General features: G+C 39.5%; 1 protein-coding gene across 1 annotated transcript in view; it reads right to left on the bottom strand.

The window, feature by feature from the left end:
* The window catches only part of SYTL5 (synaptotagmin like 5), a 119,266-nt gene that overhangs the window by 97,718 nt on the left and 2,089 nt on the right, over window positions 1-19,459 (bottom strand). Inside the window, exon 2 of the mRNA XM_038588784.1 lies at window positions 637-1,095. Within this exon, the coding sequence (XP_038444712.1) occupies window positions 637-755 (119 nt within the window). The 5' untranslated portion in view covers window positions 756-1,095. The remainder of the gene's footprint in view (window positions 1-636; window positions 1,096-19,459) is intronic.

The following is a 19,459-nucleotide window of genomic DNA, read 5'->3' as shown; positions in this document are numbered from 1 at the left end:
CAAGCAGCAAACAATCCCAAAGGATGTGACGACCAATCAGAACAATGCTCAGAAGAGATGACATGACCAACCAGAATGGATGCTAGCTGAAAGACAAGTGAGGTCATGCCTGGGAGTCGAGTTAAATATCAACCTTGCCTACAACTCATGTGAAATTCAACTGTGCCCATATTATTCCATGTTACCCATACAGAGACTTATTTTTGAGAATCCAGGTGGTCTCTGGAAAATGAGACTTTTTCACTCTCCGGATCTCCTTCTCTCAGCTACGATGGGAATGAATTCCCAGGAAGACTGATCTGAGAAAGGCATTATAAATAAATAATTGTGAGCTTACATACCAGGCACTGCACGTATATTACCTCCCTCAACCCTTGCAACAACCCTATGAGGTGGGCACTTTTATTATCCATGTTTTAGGGATGAGGAAACCAAGGCATGGAGAGAATGAGATGGGAGGATAGAATCTAGCTAAATGATAAAATATCAAAGATGTTCTCTGATATCTGAGCTACTGCTGGGAACCCCTGAAGTCACTGACCAACATGTCTCCAGCACAGTCGCAGTTGCCTATTCTCTGTTCTAACATGCTTCAAACAGCTGCTGGGAAGGGCAGAAAAGATAAAAGAACATTACCTTATTCTCTTGTCTTCCACTTTTTTCAAATATTCATCTCTCTTTAGGACTCCCAGGATCATTTCCTTCTCATGATCTAACAAAAATGACAGATTGATCAACTCCGAGTTCTTAGACATGGTATTGCAGCAGCAGCTCTGAGTAGCAGTGGTTCAATCTTCCAGGTGACTCGATATGCACAGTTCTTAAAGCCCCCCTGAACAGCCCAGAGTCGCTCAGTTGTTTGATGGCAGAGCAGTTTTTATAAGGTCTCAGAAGAACTGCCGATGGTGGTCAGGTATTCTTCCGGGCTACACAGAAAAGAGACATCACTGGGATTATATTCCAAGAGTGTCAGTATTGCTCTAACTCAAAAAGATCGCCAAAGCCTTTGCTGTGCTGTCCCGTCAGGTGGCAGCTGAGTTTCACTAGTAATGACGAACATCGATTCTTCAGAATGCCACAGAGCAGGAATCAGATCTGCTGGGACAGAATCCAGAAAACACAGGGGATATAGAGAAACCAAAGGAGGGAAAAATTAATTAGAAAAACGAATTAGGCCATTTTCTGAATAACGCACATATAGTGTCTAATTGTTGAAAGAGTGACACACTTAAACATTTTAATCAGGTAATATGCAATTACTAGGTAACTATGCAATTACTAAGCAACTAATTACTAACTACTAAGTTAATATGCAATTACTAAGCAACTACTAATAACTGTGTTTGTTACCATGAAATATCATTTATATTTAGTTGATTCCACATTCTCTGTGCAAATTCAGCTTCTTCCATTATAATTTGTTTCCTTTACTGGCTAGGTCCTCTTTCCACCCTTGCAGCTGACCCATGGGTGAATTGGGTTACCACTGTGGGACCCATCTGTGTACACAGTTTGGACTGTCCCTTAACTGGCTCCCTCCTATTCCATCCCTTTGTCCCCCACAACTAGGACCACTGCATAAAAAGCACTGCTGGCAAGACCAATATGAATCAGTGCTATATGTATTAGTTGGAATGTTTCTCACAAACAGCAATGAATGAAAAAAAAATGAAGTTACGGAAGAATTCATCCAGAAAGACAGCATATATGTAGTATAAACACAAGGAATTTCATGAGGGAGTTCAGAGATGCAATCAAAGAGAATATAGGAGTTTCAACCATATTGGATGATGTTGTATTCTCAAGGTGAATATTTATATCTCATGATGTACATATTAGTGAATTATTCTAGGTATATATTATATACTGCAAAATAGATATTCTGAAACTTCTCCTTGTCCAAATAAGCAGCTCATCACGCCTTGTCCCTCACCCTAACTCTTAAGCACATTCTTTCATTAGCTTGCTATGTAGATACTCTCTGTATATCCCCCTTAAGAATGAAGACTCAGCCTGTGGCCTCATGCCCTGACACTGTCCCTCAGCTTCCCTCCCAGGTCTATGAACTATAGTCCATGTGCAAGTTACACTTGGTTTGCTTGGCTCTAGCCAGGTTTCCAAGTGTAACTAGATACTCAAAGCCTGCTCTGGGGCCTCCCAGTTGCCACAACGTTAGGCTCACATCAAAATCTCAGGAGATCTGGGGACACCTAGGTAGCTCAGTGGCTGAGCATCTGCCTTTGGCTCTGGGCATGATCCCGGGGTCCTGGGATGGAGTCTCACATCAGGCTCCCCCAGGGAGCCTGCTTCTCCCTCTGCCTAGGTCTCTGCCTCTCTCTCTCTGTCTCATGAATAATAAAAATCTTTAAAAAAAATCTCAGGAGATCTGAAAGGACAGGACCTTGTCCAGAGTCTAACTTTCCAAAGTCCCCAGGTGTTTGTTATATACACTGTACACCAAACCATAACTTGGCTGAAATGACTCAGAACTGAACTTCTTGGGATCCCTGGGTGGCTCAGCGGTTTGGGGCCGGCCTTCTACCCAGGGTGTGATCCTGAAGTCTTGGGATTGGGCCCCACATCAGGCTCCTTACATGGAGCCTGCTTCTCCCTCTGCCTGTGTCTCTGCCTGCCTCTCTCTGTCTCTCTCTCGGTCTCTCATGAATAAATAAATAAAATCTTTAAAATAAAAAAAAGAACTGAACTTCTTCCAAGGGGTCAAGAGTTAGCCCCTACTGAGAAAACTGCCCTGGTCAGTACAGACTTCCAGACTGACTGAAGGCCTTTCCTAAATCTTCAAAGTCCTAGAGGCAGCAGGGATCAGAGAGCCCCAAGCTTGACATGAACAGGAAGCAACAAGGTTAGAGCAAAAGGGGCTCTTCAGAAAGATTAATGGTTTGGTTTTTGTATCATCATCAATTGTGGTCTCCTCAGATAAAAAACACAACTGGATTTTCAACCCCTTCTGTGGTTCATCTGGTCTCATACTGAAATGGAAAAGCCATTTGGTAACTCAATAAATGAATACGCTACTGTTACAGACAGGTTCACTCAGGATGCATTTTATATTTGAAATGTCAGATTTAGAATGTCATATGTGAATATTCTGTAGAATTGTAATTCGAAGTTATTCAAGGGGTAGGGAGCCACAAAAATATGAGTCGAAGCTTATGATTAACTTTGCCTTGGATTGTAAGTACAAATCTGCCCTGTAAAGCTCCAAGGCTCTGTCCAATAAGGAGAATAAAAGGAAGGTAGCATCTGAAAGTGACAGCGAAGATGGGAAATCAGGCAAGGATATAAAAGAAATAAAACTGCCCCAGGAGACTTTAATTAACAAAATTAGCCCTAAATAGATTTTTGCTCCTCTGTACCAAGACTGAAAGAACAGATTTATAACTGAGTTTTCAAGGAGATTAGAAGTAGCCAAAATTTTATCAAGAAAATCACAGTGTTTCCTCCAGGAGGCAGGACTGGACTGTGATTTTAATTTAATAAGATGGATTCTAAGTGATGATAGTCCTTCTGGAGAAACATGGGGTAAGGAAGAGGAGACAGTGAGCCTGGACATAAACAAAGGAGATCTAAGGAGCTAGATGCCAATGATGCCCAGCCAGGCTCCGACCAGAAGAAAAGCACTCAGGCCACAGAATGAAAGTAACCCATTTTTTCCCCTGTAGCACATGTTCCATGTTGAGTTATGGGGCCTCAGCCTGGCAAGTTTCATGACATTAATCACTCAAATCATACAACTATTTCCTCTTGCTTGAATTTCACTTCCTTCTCGACACTTCTGATTGGAAGTTGGCTAACCTCAGAGCTCTCCCCTTTCAGGGAGTGGATGCCCTGATCCTGCCAATGGAACTCTCTATGTTTGGTTTAGTTTGAACCTATGTCTAATCTGTTCTCTGTACACCAACTAAATGAAATTTCTGAGCCTTTGGAGGACCAGCATCTGGGTTGGGATGAATTCACCTAAATCTGTACTAGTTCACAGACCCCCTTGGAGCATCCCTTATCCCCTATACACTTTCATCAGGTAAGAAAAAATGAATAAAAATAATCACCGGTGCCTTTTATCTAGAGTCAATTCTCATTCTTTTAGTTAAATGTGCCTGGTAAAAGACTAGGCATATTAGAAGAAATTCATTTTTATTTTATTTTCCAATACTTTTACTTAAACAGATCTCTTTCCTTACACATTTCAGATGTGACTTTTTCCCTTGCTGGCCAGCAGCCTTGCCGAAGTGAGCTTAACTATATAAAAGATGACAAAATAGTTTCTAAGTCATTCTGCTGCCTTTCAGCAAAGACAGTTGTGGATAGATCATTAACTACTGAGCACCATCGAAGATCTTAGAAGAGTACAGATGACATTACCAGCAATAGGGAAGTTGGGTAGATGTGCTGGTTTTGATGGGCAATAATGAATTTTGGTTTCAGACTTATTGTGAATTAGGTGATACCATCCTGGCTCTTCACTATCACAGTTTCCTGCCTCTGTCTTGCTCCTACACATCAGATTTCCTCCAAAACACAAACTGGATCATTGTCACTCCTATGCTTAAAATCCTTCAGTTGTTTAATATGGTTTTAAAAAACCCTTTATGATCTGGCTCTAGCCTACCCCTCTCTCATGTATCTACCCTCTAACCACATTCAATACTTCATTCTTCTAAAGAAACCATGGTTTCCTCACCTCCAGATCTTCCTACTTACAAGACTCTCTGCCTGGCACACCCTCTCCTCCTCTCTTCACCTGCTAACTCATAAGTATCCACAGGGATTTGCTTAAATGTCTGACTTCTAGTCTAGCTGGGGTATCTGTGATATGCTGAATAACAGCCCCCAAGTTGCTCATGTACTAGTCACCAGAACCTTTGCAGAAGTCACTAAGTTAAGGATCTTGAAAAGGGAAGATTATGCTGGATCATCCAGATGGGCCCAATGTAATCACAAGTGTCCTTAGGAGGGGGGAAGTAGTAAAGTCAGGAAAGGAGGTGTGATGATAGCAGTAGAGGTTGGAGTAATGGTTTTTGAAGATGGTGGAAGAGGCCATGAGCCAAGAAATGCAGGCAGCCCCTAGAAGCTGGGAAAGGCAAGGAAATGAATTCTTCCCTGGAGCCTCCGGAAGGAATCCTGCCAACACCATGATTTTAGCCTTTAAGACTCATTTTTGACTTCTAATGAATGAGATAAAAAAAATAAAACATTTAATAATTAATGCCTAAAGTAGAAAATCTCATCTCATGAGAGAACACTGAATCAGCCTGAGTTGATGCTCCATATCAAAATGGAATGGGAAAAAGAAATTAAACTCTCAGCAGATGCTTCAGATGGAGAAATTGGGCACTGTTCCAGTTTATTGGGAACCATAGCAGCACCAGTAGATTTAGAGTGCAATTTACCACTGAAACCACTGTACATGACATTATGGTGGCCTTCTTACCATGGACGCCATCCTCTTAGACTGTGGTAGGGTCTATCTAATAAGACAGTTAACCCTTTTCCAGTAATTCTATGTTACAGAACGTCATGAAATATTGCCATCTTTAGAATGGATGTATGCAAAATGAACAGAAAAATGTTTCACTTAAAGTAAAACATTGTCAGGGAGAATGTGAGGAGGAGAAAAATGATCCATCACACAAAATATAGGAAGAAGAGCAATGATTGGAATTTCCCTGGAAATCTTCTATATAAAGTGGAGCTTACTAGCTCCAAATACAGCAGGGGCACTCTGTATTTTATAATTTTATAATTATAAAATTATAATTTTATAAAAAATTATAATCTTTTACAGTTTTGTGAGTTGACTAGGCTTCATGGGAGGCACTCATTTTGGTGTTTCTTATGAGGCTGCTGTCAGAGGGCACCTGGGGCTGAAGTCATCCAAAGGCTGGACTAGGTGGGATGTTAAGGATAATGCACTCACATATCTGGCACTTGATGTCAGCTGCTGGCTGAGAGCACAGCTGGACCTGTTGACCACAAGACTATTTGTGATTCCTCCCTCATGGCGGCCTCAGGGTAGTCAGACTTTTTACATGGCAGCTGTCTTCCCCCAGACCAAGCATTCTAATGGCCCAAGCAGAAGCTGCAAGATACCTTAAGTCTTACCCTTGGAAATTTTAGAACATTACTTCTACCACGTTTTGTCAAGCAAATCACTAAAGTCATCCCAGATTAAAGGAAGTAAGTTCAATTCCAATGGAATGGGAGTAGTGAAGAATTTGTAGCCTTCTCTAATTTATCATGTCACATCCTCATATATAAGATGCATAAGATTGTGGTTACCAGGAGGCTGGCAGATCAAGGGTCATGCATTCTTTGAGCTCTTGATAGGAATGGAGAAATTGCATGTACACCATGATTCCCTATTTACTGTACTGAATCAGTACAAGTATAGGCACTTTTAGCTCTGCAAAGAAAAGCAAACAGAGTTTGAAATGCTCAGCTGTTAAGAGGTGAGAATGCAAGAGTTATTCTTATTTTACACCCACAGACACACAAATCAGTGACATGGTAGCACAGTTGGCAGACATGGAAATTATTTGAGACTCTCATATAAACAAACAATATCAAGGGTACTGGTAGGTATGCAGACAAAATGAATTCCATAGGTTGCAAGGGTACATGAAAGGGTAATAGAGCAAGAGAAGATAATGTTCTCGATGCAGGGCCTGGCACATAAAATGAAAGTCTCCTCAAAGGATTTCTACAAGACTTGTGGATGCTCCATCTGCAGGAGAGATTCATAAAGTTTTCTGAAGGATATCTTAGATAGCCAATAAGAACTACAGACTCTCTACCTTGAAAAAGTATACCTATGTCTTAACAGACAAAGAGAAGTAATTTCAGGAGTTCATAAACCGTGATTACCCAAAAGTTTATACTACACAGATAAGCACTGCTAATAAAAAGCCCTTGGAATCAAATGCAGGCTCAGTGTACCCTCTCAGAGTCAGTGTTAGATAAAATGTGAAGCTTGAGAAATGAATGGAATTAAAATTCTACTCCATGAGAGAATAACTTGGACAGGTTACTCTAAGCTTATGCATTTCAGTTTATTCATCTGTAAAATGAGAATATTAATGTCCACTTCCTTGGTTTGTTGTGAATACTCAAATGAATTAATGTATGTAAAGTATATATAAAATGTATGAAAATGTATATAAAATAGGAAATGTATGTAAAGTACAATATCTGACACATAACAGATGCTCAAAACAATTTAGGCCCTTCCATCCATTCTGTTTTTACGCTGAAGTTAAGCAATACATCATTAAGTGAGATCAGTCAAAACTTCACTCCATTACCTTTGATTCACAAAATACCCTCAGGTCTCTCTCTAGCTTCCTAAACTTTCTATTAAGAATTGGCAAACTTCTGGGACGCCTGGGTAGCTCAGCAGCTGAGCGTCTGCCTTTGGCTCAGGGCGTGATCCCGGGATCCGGGGATCAAGTTCTGCACCAGACTCCCTGCTTCTCCCCCTGTCTATGTCTCTGCCTCTCTCTCTGTGTCTCTCATGAATAAGTAAATAAATCTTTAAAAAAATTTTTTTAAAGAATTGGCAAACTTCTTAGAAATTGCTTAGAAAGTCTACAGTTTTTATTAATAAGATTTTAAACAATATTAAGATTCTCATATATGATGATATGCTCATAATATGAAATTTAAAAAATCAGGATATAAAACTACTTATATAGTATAGTTCCAATTTTAAAGTAAATACATACATACCTAAATATTACAGAAGAAAGAATGGAAGGAAATAAGTCAAAATATTACATCTATTTCTGGGGAGTTACATTATGGCTGTTTTTATAATTGTCCTTAGTTCCATGTTTCTACAATGAACACATATTATATATAATATCAGTGAAAAATAGAACAAATATTGTTGCTGTCAAAAATATATTCTACCAATATTAGCTCAGCTTCATATGGCATGGTATACAATGCATATATCCATGGATTATTACACTTGGCTATTGAATAGGAAAATATTTCAGTAGTAGAGTCATACAGGTTAATAAATCTATTGAGGTTAATAAATCTAGTTTTTAAAGTTATGTTTAATTCATTAAGGCGTGTTCAGTCTGGAAAAAAATAAAACCAAAGAACAGATAGAATGGGTTATAGAATATATAAATGTTCATGCAATAAACATGCATAAAACCATGTGTCAGAAACTGCTGGATCTAGTGGATACACAAATGAAGAAAGCATGGGCTCTGTTCCAAGGAGCTTGTCTATTTTCTAGTGGAGACAGACATAAACATAAAACGAACAGTTTTATAAAGGCCAACTTGGCTTTGAGAACACAAAGGAAAGAACAATTAGGAAGAGGAGAGTGGCCATTTGAGGGTGTGAAGACAGTAAATATAAAAAGTCACAAAAACCCATGACTAGTCCAGGGAATAGTGAATAATCCCAGGGCTGGGGTCTGAGTTAATGGAGGAGAGGTGAGACAAAGGAGGGTGCCAGCCAAGGAGGAATGTGGTATCCAAATAAAGCATCTGGACTTTATTGAGTATTTTTCTAACTGTGTCTTTGGGAATGGTTTCTTAGGAAACACAGCAAGGCAAGTTAAGTGGCCAAGGCTGTGGCGCCGACCCCTGCTTCAAACAGAGCAGCTCTGCTTTTATCTGATCTATAAGTTGGATTTCCTAGCATGATTTTATTTGAAGAAAGAGTTCCATGACCTTAAAAAGTCTGAAAACTGCTCCCATGCCATCAAGCTGTTGAATGCTTTTAAGCCAAGAAATAGCACAGTCAGCTTTCTATTTTAGATCTGGGTTTTGAAAGACTTCAGTACTCAGTGATTATACGAGAGAGAGGGCAGAGGCTATGTGGACAACATGGAGGCTCCTGCAGGAGTGCCAGGCAGAGATTAGGAACTAGAGATGTAGTAGTAGGAAAGGACCTAAGGGTCATTTTTCAGATATTTGGGAATTCTTTCAATAAGATCCAGCTACCACCTAGATGTGGATGGTAAAGAGAAGAGAGAGTGTGACTCCGAAGTTTCCAGCATGGGGAACTGTAAGGGTTCTTAAATTCTAGTGTACCTAAGAGTCACCTACAGGGCTTGTTCAAAAACTGAGGGTCCCTCTTTAGAGATTCTGATTCAACAAGACTGGAGTAAAGCCTAGGAATGCTGATGGTAATACTACTAAGAGCAAAAGAGAACACAAGACAGAAAAGGTTGAGAGAAAAAAATTGCAATTTGCACATGTTGAGGTCCAAGTGCTTGTGACCAACAAAGATCAACAAAGATCTGTCCAGAAATTTGTACATGTTGAGGTCCAAGTGCTTGTGACCAACAAACATCAACAAAGATCTGTCCAGAAAGGCATCTGGAATACAGAAGTAGAGTTTATCGGAGAAGTCTACACTAGAAGCATTTAATTGAGAATCACTGGTGCCTATGTGGTGGCTAAAGTTATGCAAGTGAGAACACAGGAAAGAGGGCCAGGGATAGGAGCATGAGGAATAATGATTAAAGAAGTGACAAAGGAACAAATGAGCTGATGGAAGACTCAGGAGGGATAATCAACACAGTGGGGGGTGCAGTTGAATCTAAGGAATTGGGAGTCAAGTATATCACTTAGAGTCTATGTAGGCCACCATTAAGTTTTCAATTAACCAATCAAGTAAACTGTTACAAACACCTCCAGCTATGTGAAGTACCACACTAAACCCAGAGGCTTTGGAAAATGCACCATTTCAATAAATTCATCCCAATCCAGTGTTATATCACATATTCCTTGCCCTAATATCCTAGTTTCTAATAATATAAATCAGTAAGTCTTGCAATTATTTTAGTGTATAATCCAATTCCTTCAAGGTCATACTTTGTACTTGTCCCCCTAGAAGCATGCTAAAATCTGAATAATTATGGACCTTGTGGTAATAAGGGTTATTTGGGATGAGTGGGGAGAATAGACAACCTCTTGCATGATATATTGATAGATAGATAGATAATAGATAGATAGATAGATAGATAGATAGATAGATAGATAGCCTGCCAGCCTGAAAATGAGCCATAAGTTAGGAGATCTGAAGTTATTGATCAAGACCAAAGGAAAGAAAAGTTCAAGGTGGACATCTGAGAAGAAGTTCTACCACAGAGATTATAGTGAAGGAGACCACCTAAAGCCTGGAGAATTTTGAAGAGCTGTGCATGCTCTAACAGATCCTTTTCACAGGAGTCAAAGTGAGCTAAGCAGAAACGTCTTCATACAGGTAAAATGCATGGTCAGATAGCTCTTTGTTGTTTGTTCAGAACAAACACTCTGAAGTGTTAAGGAGCTTAAGAGTGGTCTAGGAAGATGCAATGTTCTAGCCATAAGTTCAGCTAACTGGCATCCAACCCCAATTAATCAAGCTCTCTTGAGAATTGCAAATTACTCCTAGGGAATCTTGCTTCCAAAGTCTTGTTGACATGACCTAGCTGAGAAGACACCAGGTCCTTTGTGAAAAGCTATCCATGCTACTCAGGCAAGTAGTCTGCAACCCCAGGAAGATCTATTTTTAAACTAAACCAGCAGTTGAGTCTCATCTGCCCAAACCTCTCTTCTAGAGGAGGAATTATCCATAAATACAGCCAGCTTGCTGCTGCTCATACTTAGTATTTTTATCAGTCTGACTGGTAACGTCATGTATACCAAATGCAGCAAAGAGCTATGGAGAGTAAGACGAACAACATTTATCCTCCTTCAAAGGTGGTCTTATGCCATGGGCTACTCTCAGGGTTGACCCAACTTTTCTGTTAATGGCCCACTAGCAAATATTTTAGGCTTTTTGGTCCAAGAGGCAAAACCATGACTATTTTGTAGATACTTATATAACAAGAGAGAAAACAAATGCCCACAAATATCTTATTGACAAAATTCAAAAAATAAAAAAATATTGAATTTTTTAAAAATATTTTATTTATTTATTTGAGAGAGAATGAGCAAGAGGAGAGAGAGCGGAAGAACCAGGTTCTCCACTGAGCCCCAGCATGGGGCTCGATCTCAGGCCACTGGGATCATGACCTGAACTGAAGGCAGATGCCCAACTGACTGAGCCACCTCAAAATTACTGAATTTTGGCGGGGGTGGGGGGGTTGACTGGTTGGTTGGTTGGTAACATAGATCCACTAATGAGAAGAATGGGATTTTAGGGCAGGTAACATTTCACTTATCCAATGTTGGTATTCCTATAATCAAAATTATAGTAGATCTGACTGCATCCCAGACCTACTAAATTTGAACCTGAATTTTAAGAAGAGTCCCCAGTGATTTGCAAGCAACCTGAAGTTTGAAAACACACCAGTCTAGAGTTTCTTAATACTGTCTGAGCTTCATCTCTATTCCTTTAGAGAAAGTAAGGAAAGCTATAGATCCTAAAAAAGATTCAGAAACCATTTGAAGTCCATTCAAGAACTCCTACAGGATCTGCGGCCCTGAAGTTAAGACCTTGGAACTCTGCTGTCAGGCCCACCCCAGGATGAGTATGTTCTAAAATTAGATTGTGGGGATGATGGTTAACCTATGAATATACTAAAAAACACTGAATTGCACACTCAAAATAGGTAGATTGTAAGGTATGTGCATTATATATCTTAGTAAAGCTTCTTCTAAAAAAAAAATCAAAGAATTTTTTAGTTTGGTGGTGAGGCACTGTATTTTTATTTTATTTTAAAGATCTATTTATTTACTTGAGGGGGGACTGGACACAGGGAGAGAGAAACTTAAATAGACTCTGCACTGAGTGCAGAGCCCAATGTGGGTTGGATCTCATGACCCTGATATCATGACCTGAGCCAAAACCAAGAGCTGGATGCCTGACTGCTCCACCAAGGCACCCCAAGGCATTGTGTCTTTAAAAATTTCCATGGGTTTCCAATGGACAGTTCAAGTAGACAAGTGCAAGAACTCTAGGTTTTGGAGTCAGGAAACTCTGAGTTCACATTGCAGCTATCCTACCTACTACATTAAAGAAGCTAAACTATTTAACCTTTCTGAACCTCAGTTTCTTCTTATGAAAACTGGAAATAATCATAATAACCACCTCACAGGGGTTTTCAGAGGATCAGAAGAACTGCTAATGCAAAGAGCCTAGTATAGTCCCTATCACACACTCCTGTTTCATGCCAAGCCATGGAATTCCTCAGATATCAATTGCAAAGCCAAAAGAAACCACTATGTATTTCACATTATCAAAGTAGTAATTAATCATATCTGTCCTATTATCCATGTGGTATTATGTTTTATATTGGGTTGTATATTTCCTGCTTCATTAGTATATTTGCCTTAACTCCTTTTCCTTATGGATCACGGTAAAAATTATAGGAAACACTCACCACATAGCACTTATATACGAGTGCCAGGTATTGTCCTAACATATTGGTTTTCATATGTTAACTCATTCAGTCCTTACATCAACACCTTGAGGTCGCTATTTTTATTATTACCATATTACAAGAGAGGGAAAGAAGACAGAGGGGGACTGGGACACCACAACTGAGCATCTGCCTTTGGCTCAGGGCATGATCTCGGAGTCCGGGGAGTGAGTCCCACATTGGGCTCCCTGCACGGAGCCTGCTTCTCCCTCTGCCTATGTCTCTGCCTCTCTCTCTCTCTCTGGCTCTCTCATGAATAAATAAATAAAATCTTAAAAAAAATACAGAGGGAGACTAAGACAGTTTCCCAGTGCCATGCAGCTCATAAGTGGTGGAGCTTGGATTCAAACTAAGGCAGTTTTCCTCTAATGACTGAGTTCATGAACATTATACTGTACTGCAGAATTTTATATTTATATATATAAGTGTTTATATATTAATAAATTTTATGTGTAAATTATATATAATTAAAAATATAGTTATGTATAATTGTGTTATGTATTATGTGTATGTTTTTATATATGTGTGTAACTCAGAGATGCATTATACTCACACATAATTTTGTCTTGCTCAATCTTATACCAACGCCCAGCACTCCAGCTTTTGAAGGTGCATATTTGTATGTACCAAAAGACTGTATAAAGATAGACATATAGGGATCCCTGGGTGGCGCAGCGGTTTGGCACCTGCCTTTGGCCCAGGGCACGGATCCTGGAGACCCAGGATCGAATCCCACATCAGGCTCCCAGTGCATGGAGCCTGCTTCTCCCTCTGCCTGTGTCTCTGCCTCTCTCTCTCTCTCTCTCTCTCTCTCTGTGACTATCATAAATAAATAAAAAAAAATTAAAAAAAAAGACAGACATATAGGCACATTAAAAAAAATGAAAGATGGACTGCAATAAATACAGATCCCTTGGTTCCTAGGAAAGGTGGGCTCCATGGCAATGCTGCTCTACATGTATGTAGTTCATGGACTGGTCCTGGTCCATAGACTGCTAGTGTCTGAGACAGGTATGTATAAAACTGAGAGCACTTACAAATGACATGACAAAGGAGTATGTAATTAGTAGACTCATCATATGATGCATTTTACAAAAAAGCACTAGTCTGAGGTGGCTTGGAAAATTAAGAATGAAGGGACTGGTTCTTTGCCACAGATCATTTGGGAAACAATACTGTTCTCAATATGTTTTCTTTTTCTTTCAATGTTCCTTCAGCTAGGTGTTCTACCAAGAACAAAGCTCAGAGGTCTGAACATAGAGTTTTATTACAAGACAGTGTAGAGAAGATGTAGGATATGACACTGGAGCAGCTTCTCCTGACTGAAAAAGGAAATAAAAGCTCCAGCAGTGGGTCAGGGTGTAGAGAGGGGAGAGGAAATAGGGTAGGAAGGGCCTTGTGCTACCTGACTCCTTCCAGCAGGGCCTGAGGAGCTCAGCTGGGGGAGAGATTAGCACAACTGAGACAAAAAGAAGTCTACAGGAGCCCGCAGTCTAAGGGCCCAAAGAACGCAGGCCCCTTTGCCATAGATGAAAGGTCATAGAGAAGATGCCAATGAGTGAGTCATCGGGGGCAAGGACACAACAGCAACAGCTTTATAGATGCCAGCAGATTGGGTGAGCCTGTGACCCAGGAAGAAAGGTAGAAACTGGGGAAGGAGGAAAAAATATCCCGGGGAGATACTTTTAGAAGTGTTTAACTTGACCAAGGTAACTCACACCCAGTAAGGTCTCTGGTTCCAATCTAGCCTCTGAAATTTGTTAGGTATGGGATCTTGGAGACATGACGGAACCAAGACTCATGTCTTACACTTGAATAGTCCTTGGGTCATAGTAAATACCTAGAAAATGTGAGCAATTACTAAGATTATTAGTGGCAGCAGTGGATCTACATTTTATGTTTGCTGACCCAGGGTCAATAGTTTCTCAGTATAACCAATCAAATATTACCCCTGGATTTTATCCTCATTGTTCTGGGACCTGTGTGGTGCTAATATTCAGTTACATCCAATTGTACTTAAGTATAAAGCCAAACACAGCACTATTACTCACAAAAACATTAAGAGAGTCAAACAGGAATTCACTTGAAAGAAAATCAATAGCTATTTAGTTTGTTATATCTAACTGATTTGGAAATAACCTTCCTGTGTTTGGAGCTCAAACTCCATAATAGCCAATGAAATTAGATGACAGCTATAAGTAGTTTGAAGTAAGTTCAATTTCCCCCCTTAAACATGGCTAATGCAAACATTCCAGTTTTTCCTTTTTCCAAGTTACTGACTAGACTTCCTTGTAGTTATTTTCCCTGGGCTGGTATCTCAATTAGAGGGCAGCAACGCTTTGTCACAAAATGTGTTTTAATACATAGCTAGTTATCATCAAAATATAAAACTTAAAAATTATATACATTTGTTTCTAGGCAGAGACATCTTTGGATATACCATTATTTGTTGAAAGTTGAAAAAAATGCCTATTTTGTATTAGGCCCTTATTGCCTTGTTTGAAGACATATCCTTGGTATATCGTTAGATTTACATGAAATTATTTTCAAAAATTTTAATCGTATGTTGATTTTAATTGTAATTTCATACCAGGAGACTAAAAATCATTGCTGTCTATATATACCTCTTGGGAGGATCTATTAATGGATTTGTCTAATACTCTGATACGTGAAGTAAATAAATATGTTTGCTATGATCTCTCTTGGTCTGTGTTTACCAAGTGGGCTGTTGCTGAACTTTTTATAATCCAGATAAAAGTATGTTTAGATTCAAAGTCTATTTTCAAATCCTGGAACATCATTATTTGATAGCTACATTCCAAGTACCATTTCTCTCCACACACATCCCATTCCATCTCAACTACATTTTCTGGTCAGATTACCACTACCATTTTAAATGATTTTTTTTAATTATATTGTTTGGTTTTTAAAATTTTACTTGCTTTAAAATGAAGTACCTCTTAGAGTTGCTTTGTTATACATCTTCTTAATTTCCCTCCAAGATCTGATACACTTTTGGAAATATTTTCTGACTACACAACACCGAAGTGAAAATGCCACTGAAGTCTATTTACATGAACCACAAACCCCTAAATGAATTGGACGTGTTCTTAATGTTGGAACAGAGTGCTCCCTGGCATTTGATTAGACAGATGAAATCAAATTAGCCTGGATAAGTCAACTGTTACAAGGACTGGAAACTGCTCAATGAAACTCTATCGAGAGTTACAAATAGCATTATGCCTACTTGGAAATGAAAAAAGGTTATTAAGGGGTTCAGTGGAGGTAAGGCTGATTTTAATATTTCTATTCAGTGAAGAAGAAAATGAAGTAAAAACCTATTCAATTTTTTTTGTAGCTGATAATGATTAAAGTAAAAAGAGAAAAACACTAAAGTGAGAGAACACTTAAATGAATAAGAAGTGGTTAAAACAGGAAAGAAAAATCAAATGGCAACTCGAAAAATTGAGCCAGGCCTTTTGAAATGTCAGCAAAAACAAAGATGGAAACTAACACACATCAAGAGAAAACCCCCATGGCCAGAAGCCACGGTGAAGTACAGTGCAAAGCAGCTGCCAATTTACAGTAGAACATGCTGTCTAGGAAATAGAGGGATCACTGTTTGAGATCTTTGATGCTCACATATACACAATCATGGATGAGAAAAGTCAGACTCCCCTTGCATTGATACTGGAAAACTTAGAATAAATCTTATTTTAGGGGTGCCTGGGTGTCTCAGTGAGTTGGGCATCTGCCTGTAGCTCAGGTCATGATCCTGGGGTCCTGAGATTGAGCCCTGAGTCCAGCTCCCTGCTTAGTGGGGAGTCTGTTTCTCCCTCTGCCCCTTCCCTTGCTCATGCTCCCTCTTCCTCTCTAATAACATATTCTTTTAAAATCTTATTTTAGTAATTTTTATATGTTATGCAAAATGACCAAACATTTAATAGCAGTCATCAAGGGAAATGAACTGCAACATTTAACAGCTGCCCAAGACTCCAGAGCCTACCCTTAACCAAACGCCAGGGCACAGAGGTGCTAAGATGATAGGACTCCGTGGTGGAGAATATAGGTTCTGGTTCTGGGCTGCCTGGGTTTGACAGCTGGCTCTATTACTCATCAGTCATGCATAACCTCGATGATCCTAAATTTATTCCTATGTAAATGGAATAACGACAATATCTATTTCATGGGGTTCTTATGAAGATTAAGTGGTTTAAATGATTAAATATTTATTTAATTAAATCTAAATGTATTAATTTAAGTAATTAATTTAAAGCACTTAGAACCACTTTTGGAATGTTCTAAGTATTATTATTTGTCTTTTCTTAACATGGAAAAGAAAGACTCTCATCCAAAGTGAACTACTCCTGTGCTAGTAAAAATACATGCTCTGGCCAGTGAGCCTGTAAATTGAGAGGAATAGCATTTCTAAGGTGCCTTGCACTCTGAAATGTTACAAGCCTATGCTTGTTACTGAAAGAAATTCTTAGAACACAGAGGATAGTTAAGTCTGCTTTCTTAACATTTAGACATCTGGATACTGATATTTTGATTCCATGAAATACTACCATATTTCATGACTTGAAAGGGCAAACTATTTACCATTCCTTTTTCTTTTTTTAAGATTTTACTTATTTATTCATAAGAGACACAGAAAGAGAGGCAGAAGCACAGACAGAGGGAGAAGCAGGTTCCTCCCAGGGAGCCCAATGCGGGACTTGATCCCGGGCAAGGGATCACACCCTGAGCCGAAGGCAGATGCTCAACCACTGAGCCACCCAGGCATCCCGTACCATTCCTTTTTCTTTGATGCCCCACCAAAGGCGTCCGAAAGACCACTATCCCCAGCCTTGAACCTCAAGCGGTTGCTCAGAATATTCATAGCCCCTCGATGTACATTTGCTCAATTCTGCCCCAGATAGGAGGAGCATTTTTTGTCTGAGTCATGAAGGATTCAGCCAGGTATAAGTGTCTACTCTATTGCTCCGTTTCCATCCTGGATGTGACCCCTGGTCCCCATATGGGGACTCCATTCTAATAAATCATTTCCACTTTGTACCCACATACTGCCACACTGGTCCTCACCACCACTTTCACACTGAGAGAGCGCTGAATGATGCACCAGCCACTGTTTTTAAGTATTTTATATCTATTAACCCTGCCAAACCTACAACACCCCTTTGAGTAGAAATTATTACTACCCTCATGTTACAGAGAAGGAAACTCGGGAACAGAGATGCTAACTAAATTTCCCAATTTCCCATAGCTGTTAAGTAGTAGCTCCAGGATTCAAACTCAGGTGGTCTGGCTACAGAGTCCAGGCTCTCAATCCCTATACTATACTGCCCTAGTATTGTTTTTAAGATTTTATTTATTCATTCATGAGAGACACACAGAGAGAGGCAGGACATAGGCAAAGGGAGAAGCAGGCTTCCTGTGAGAAGCCAGATGCAGGACTTGATCCCAGGACCCTGGGATCATGACCCAAGCCAAAGGCAGATGCTCAACCACTGAGCCACCCTTTGTCCCAGTATTTAAGACCCAGAACCTCGGTCCCTGGCCTCCAATTCATTCTTCTATTCACAAATCTTACTTTGATATTTATAGTGCTTCACAGTTTAAAATTATGTTCACCTCCATGATCCTATCTGTTCCTTGTGACCACTGTGTGAGATAGGATGAGCACGAGGACGCTGAAGCTCACAGAAAGATCAAAGGCAAAGGAAGGACCAGATGTTAAAATCAGAACCTACAGCTGGATCTTTGGCAACCAAAGCCTGTGTTCTTTCTCTCACACTCATACTTCTGTCCCCAAGGTTGGGACAAAAGAAGATATCCATGACATATCACTTTCTGGTAGAGGTAGGGTCTGACTCAGGCCTTGAGTTCTATCTAGGTGGCTCTCAGCCTGAGGGAGGAGAGGATGAGAGAATAAAGTATTAAAGAAAAAAATTACAGAAAAGCTATGGGGGAAAGGATAGAGTCTAGACACATCATCATAAAGAGAATGCTAAGACTTGGTAATGGTTTGAGTATCGAAAGCAAAGGAAAACTCAGAAGCCAAAGGGGCTCCAAGGTTTCATATGTGAGAAACCAGGAGATCCTCAACACCATTAGCAGAAACCTGGATGAAAGAGGAGGATATAAAAGACAGTGTGTTTGGCTACAACCACAGATGAATATTAGGTGACAGCAGGACATACAAGTGGGAAAATACATAGTAGATGGAAAAACCTGGAAAAGGGTATCTTAGAGGCATTATTTAAAATATTTTTAACTATGATATTTAAAACTATGGGTTGATGAGACATCACAGGCAAGAAAAAAGTAGTTAAGAGATTATGGGGCAAATAATAAACCTCTGGAGGAACAACCGAGTAGGGAAGAGAAGAGAAGGAGACAAGGGGGAAAGTGGTAGACAAGTAGTTGAATAGATAATATAGAGTCATGGATGATGAGGAAGGGAGAATTCAAGAAGTAGGAAATGATCATGAACGTCACATAGAGCAAAGTAGTCAAACAGGAGGAGGATTTGGAAAAGTATCCTTCATGGCACTTAACATAATTGAAATGAATTATTTGGGTAAATTAACATCTTTCCTAAGTAGACTAGAAATGCCTAAAGGTCAACCTGGGTGTTGCATACTGTAACCTCAGTTTATAGCAGTGCCTGATGCATAGCCATCATATTTATTGAATGGATAAATAAATGAATGAATATAATTCCTTTTCTTAATAGCATCACAAGTGACCCTAGGAAGTACAATGACAATCAGGTGAAGATAGATGTTATTGTAATTGCAGGAAAATTTAAAGAAATTTAGGTTTTAAAAGAGATAAAATAGGTCATAAGGCAGTAAGGGGCTGAGTTTATTAAGTACTTCCTAGAGATGTGTTTTGCTGAAAGGAGAGAGAAATCAGATTGAGGAAATTTCCTATCCTAGAATACTATATATTTAATAGGTTTTGTACGGACATCTGCTGGACTTCCACATGATCTTCCAGAACTTAAGGTAGCCACTCCAGTCGCAAGCTCTACAAGTGATGGAAGCAATGGAACCAGTAGAA

This window comes from Canis lupus, chromosome X (assembly GCF_011100685.1).
Source record: "Canis lupus familiaris isolate Mischka breed German Shepherd chromosome X, alternate assembly UU_Cfam_GSD_1.0, whole genome shotgun sequence".
Taxonomy (NCBI): Eukaryota; Metazoa; Chordata; class Mammalia; order Carnivora; family Canidae; genus Canis; species Canis lupus.
Note: the sequence above shows the minus strand (reverse complement) of the source record. Positions and strands in the feature narration are given on the sequence as shown.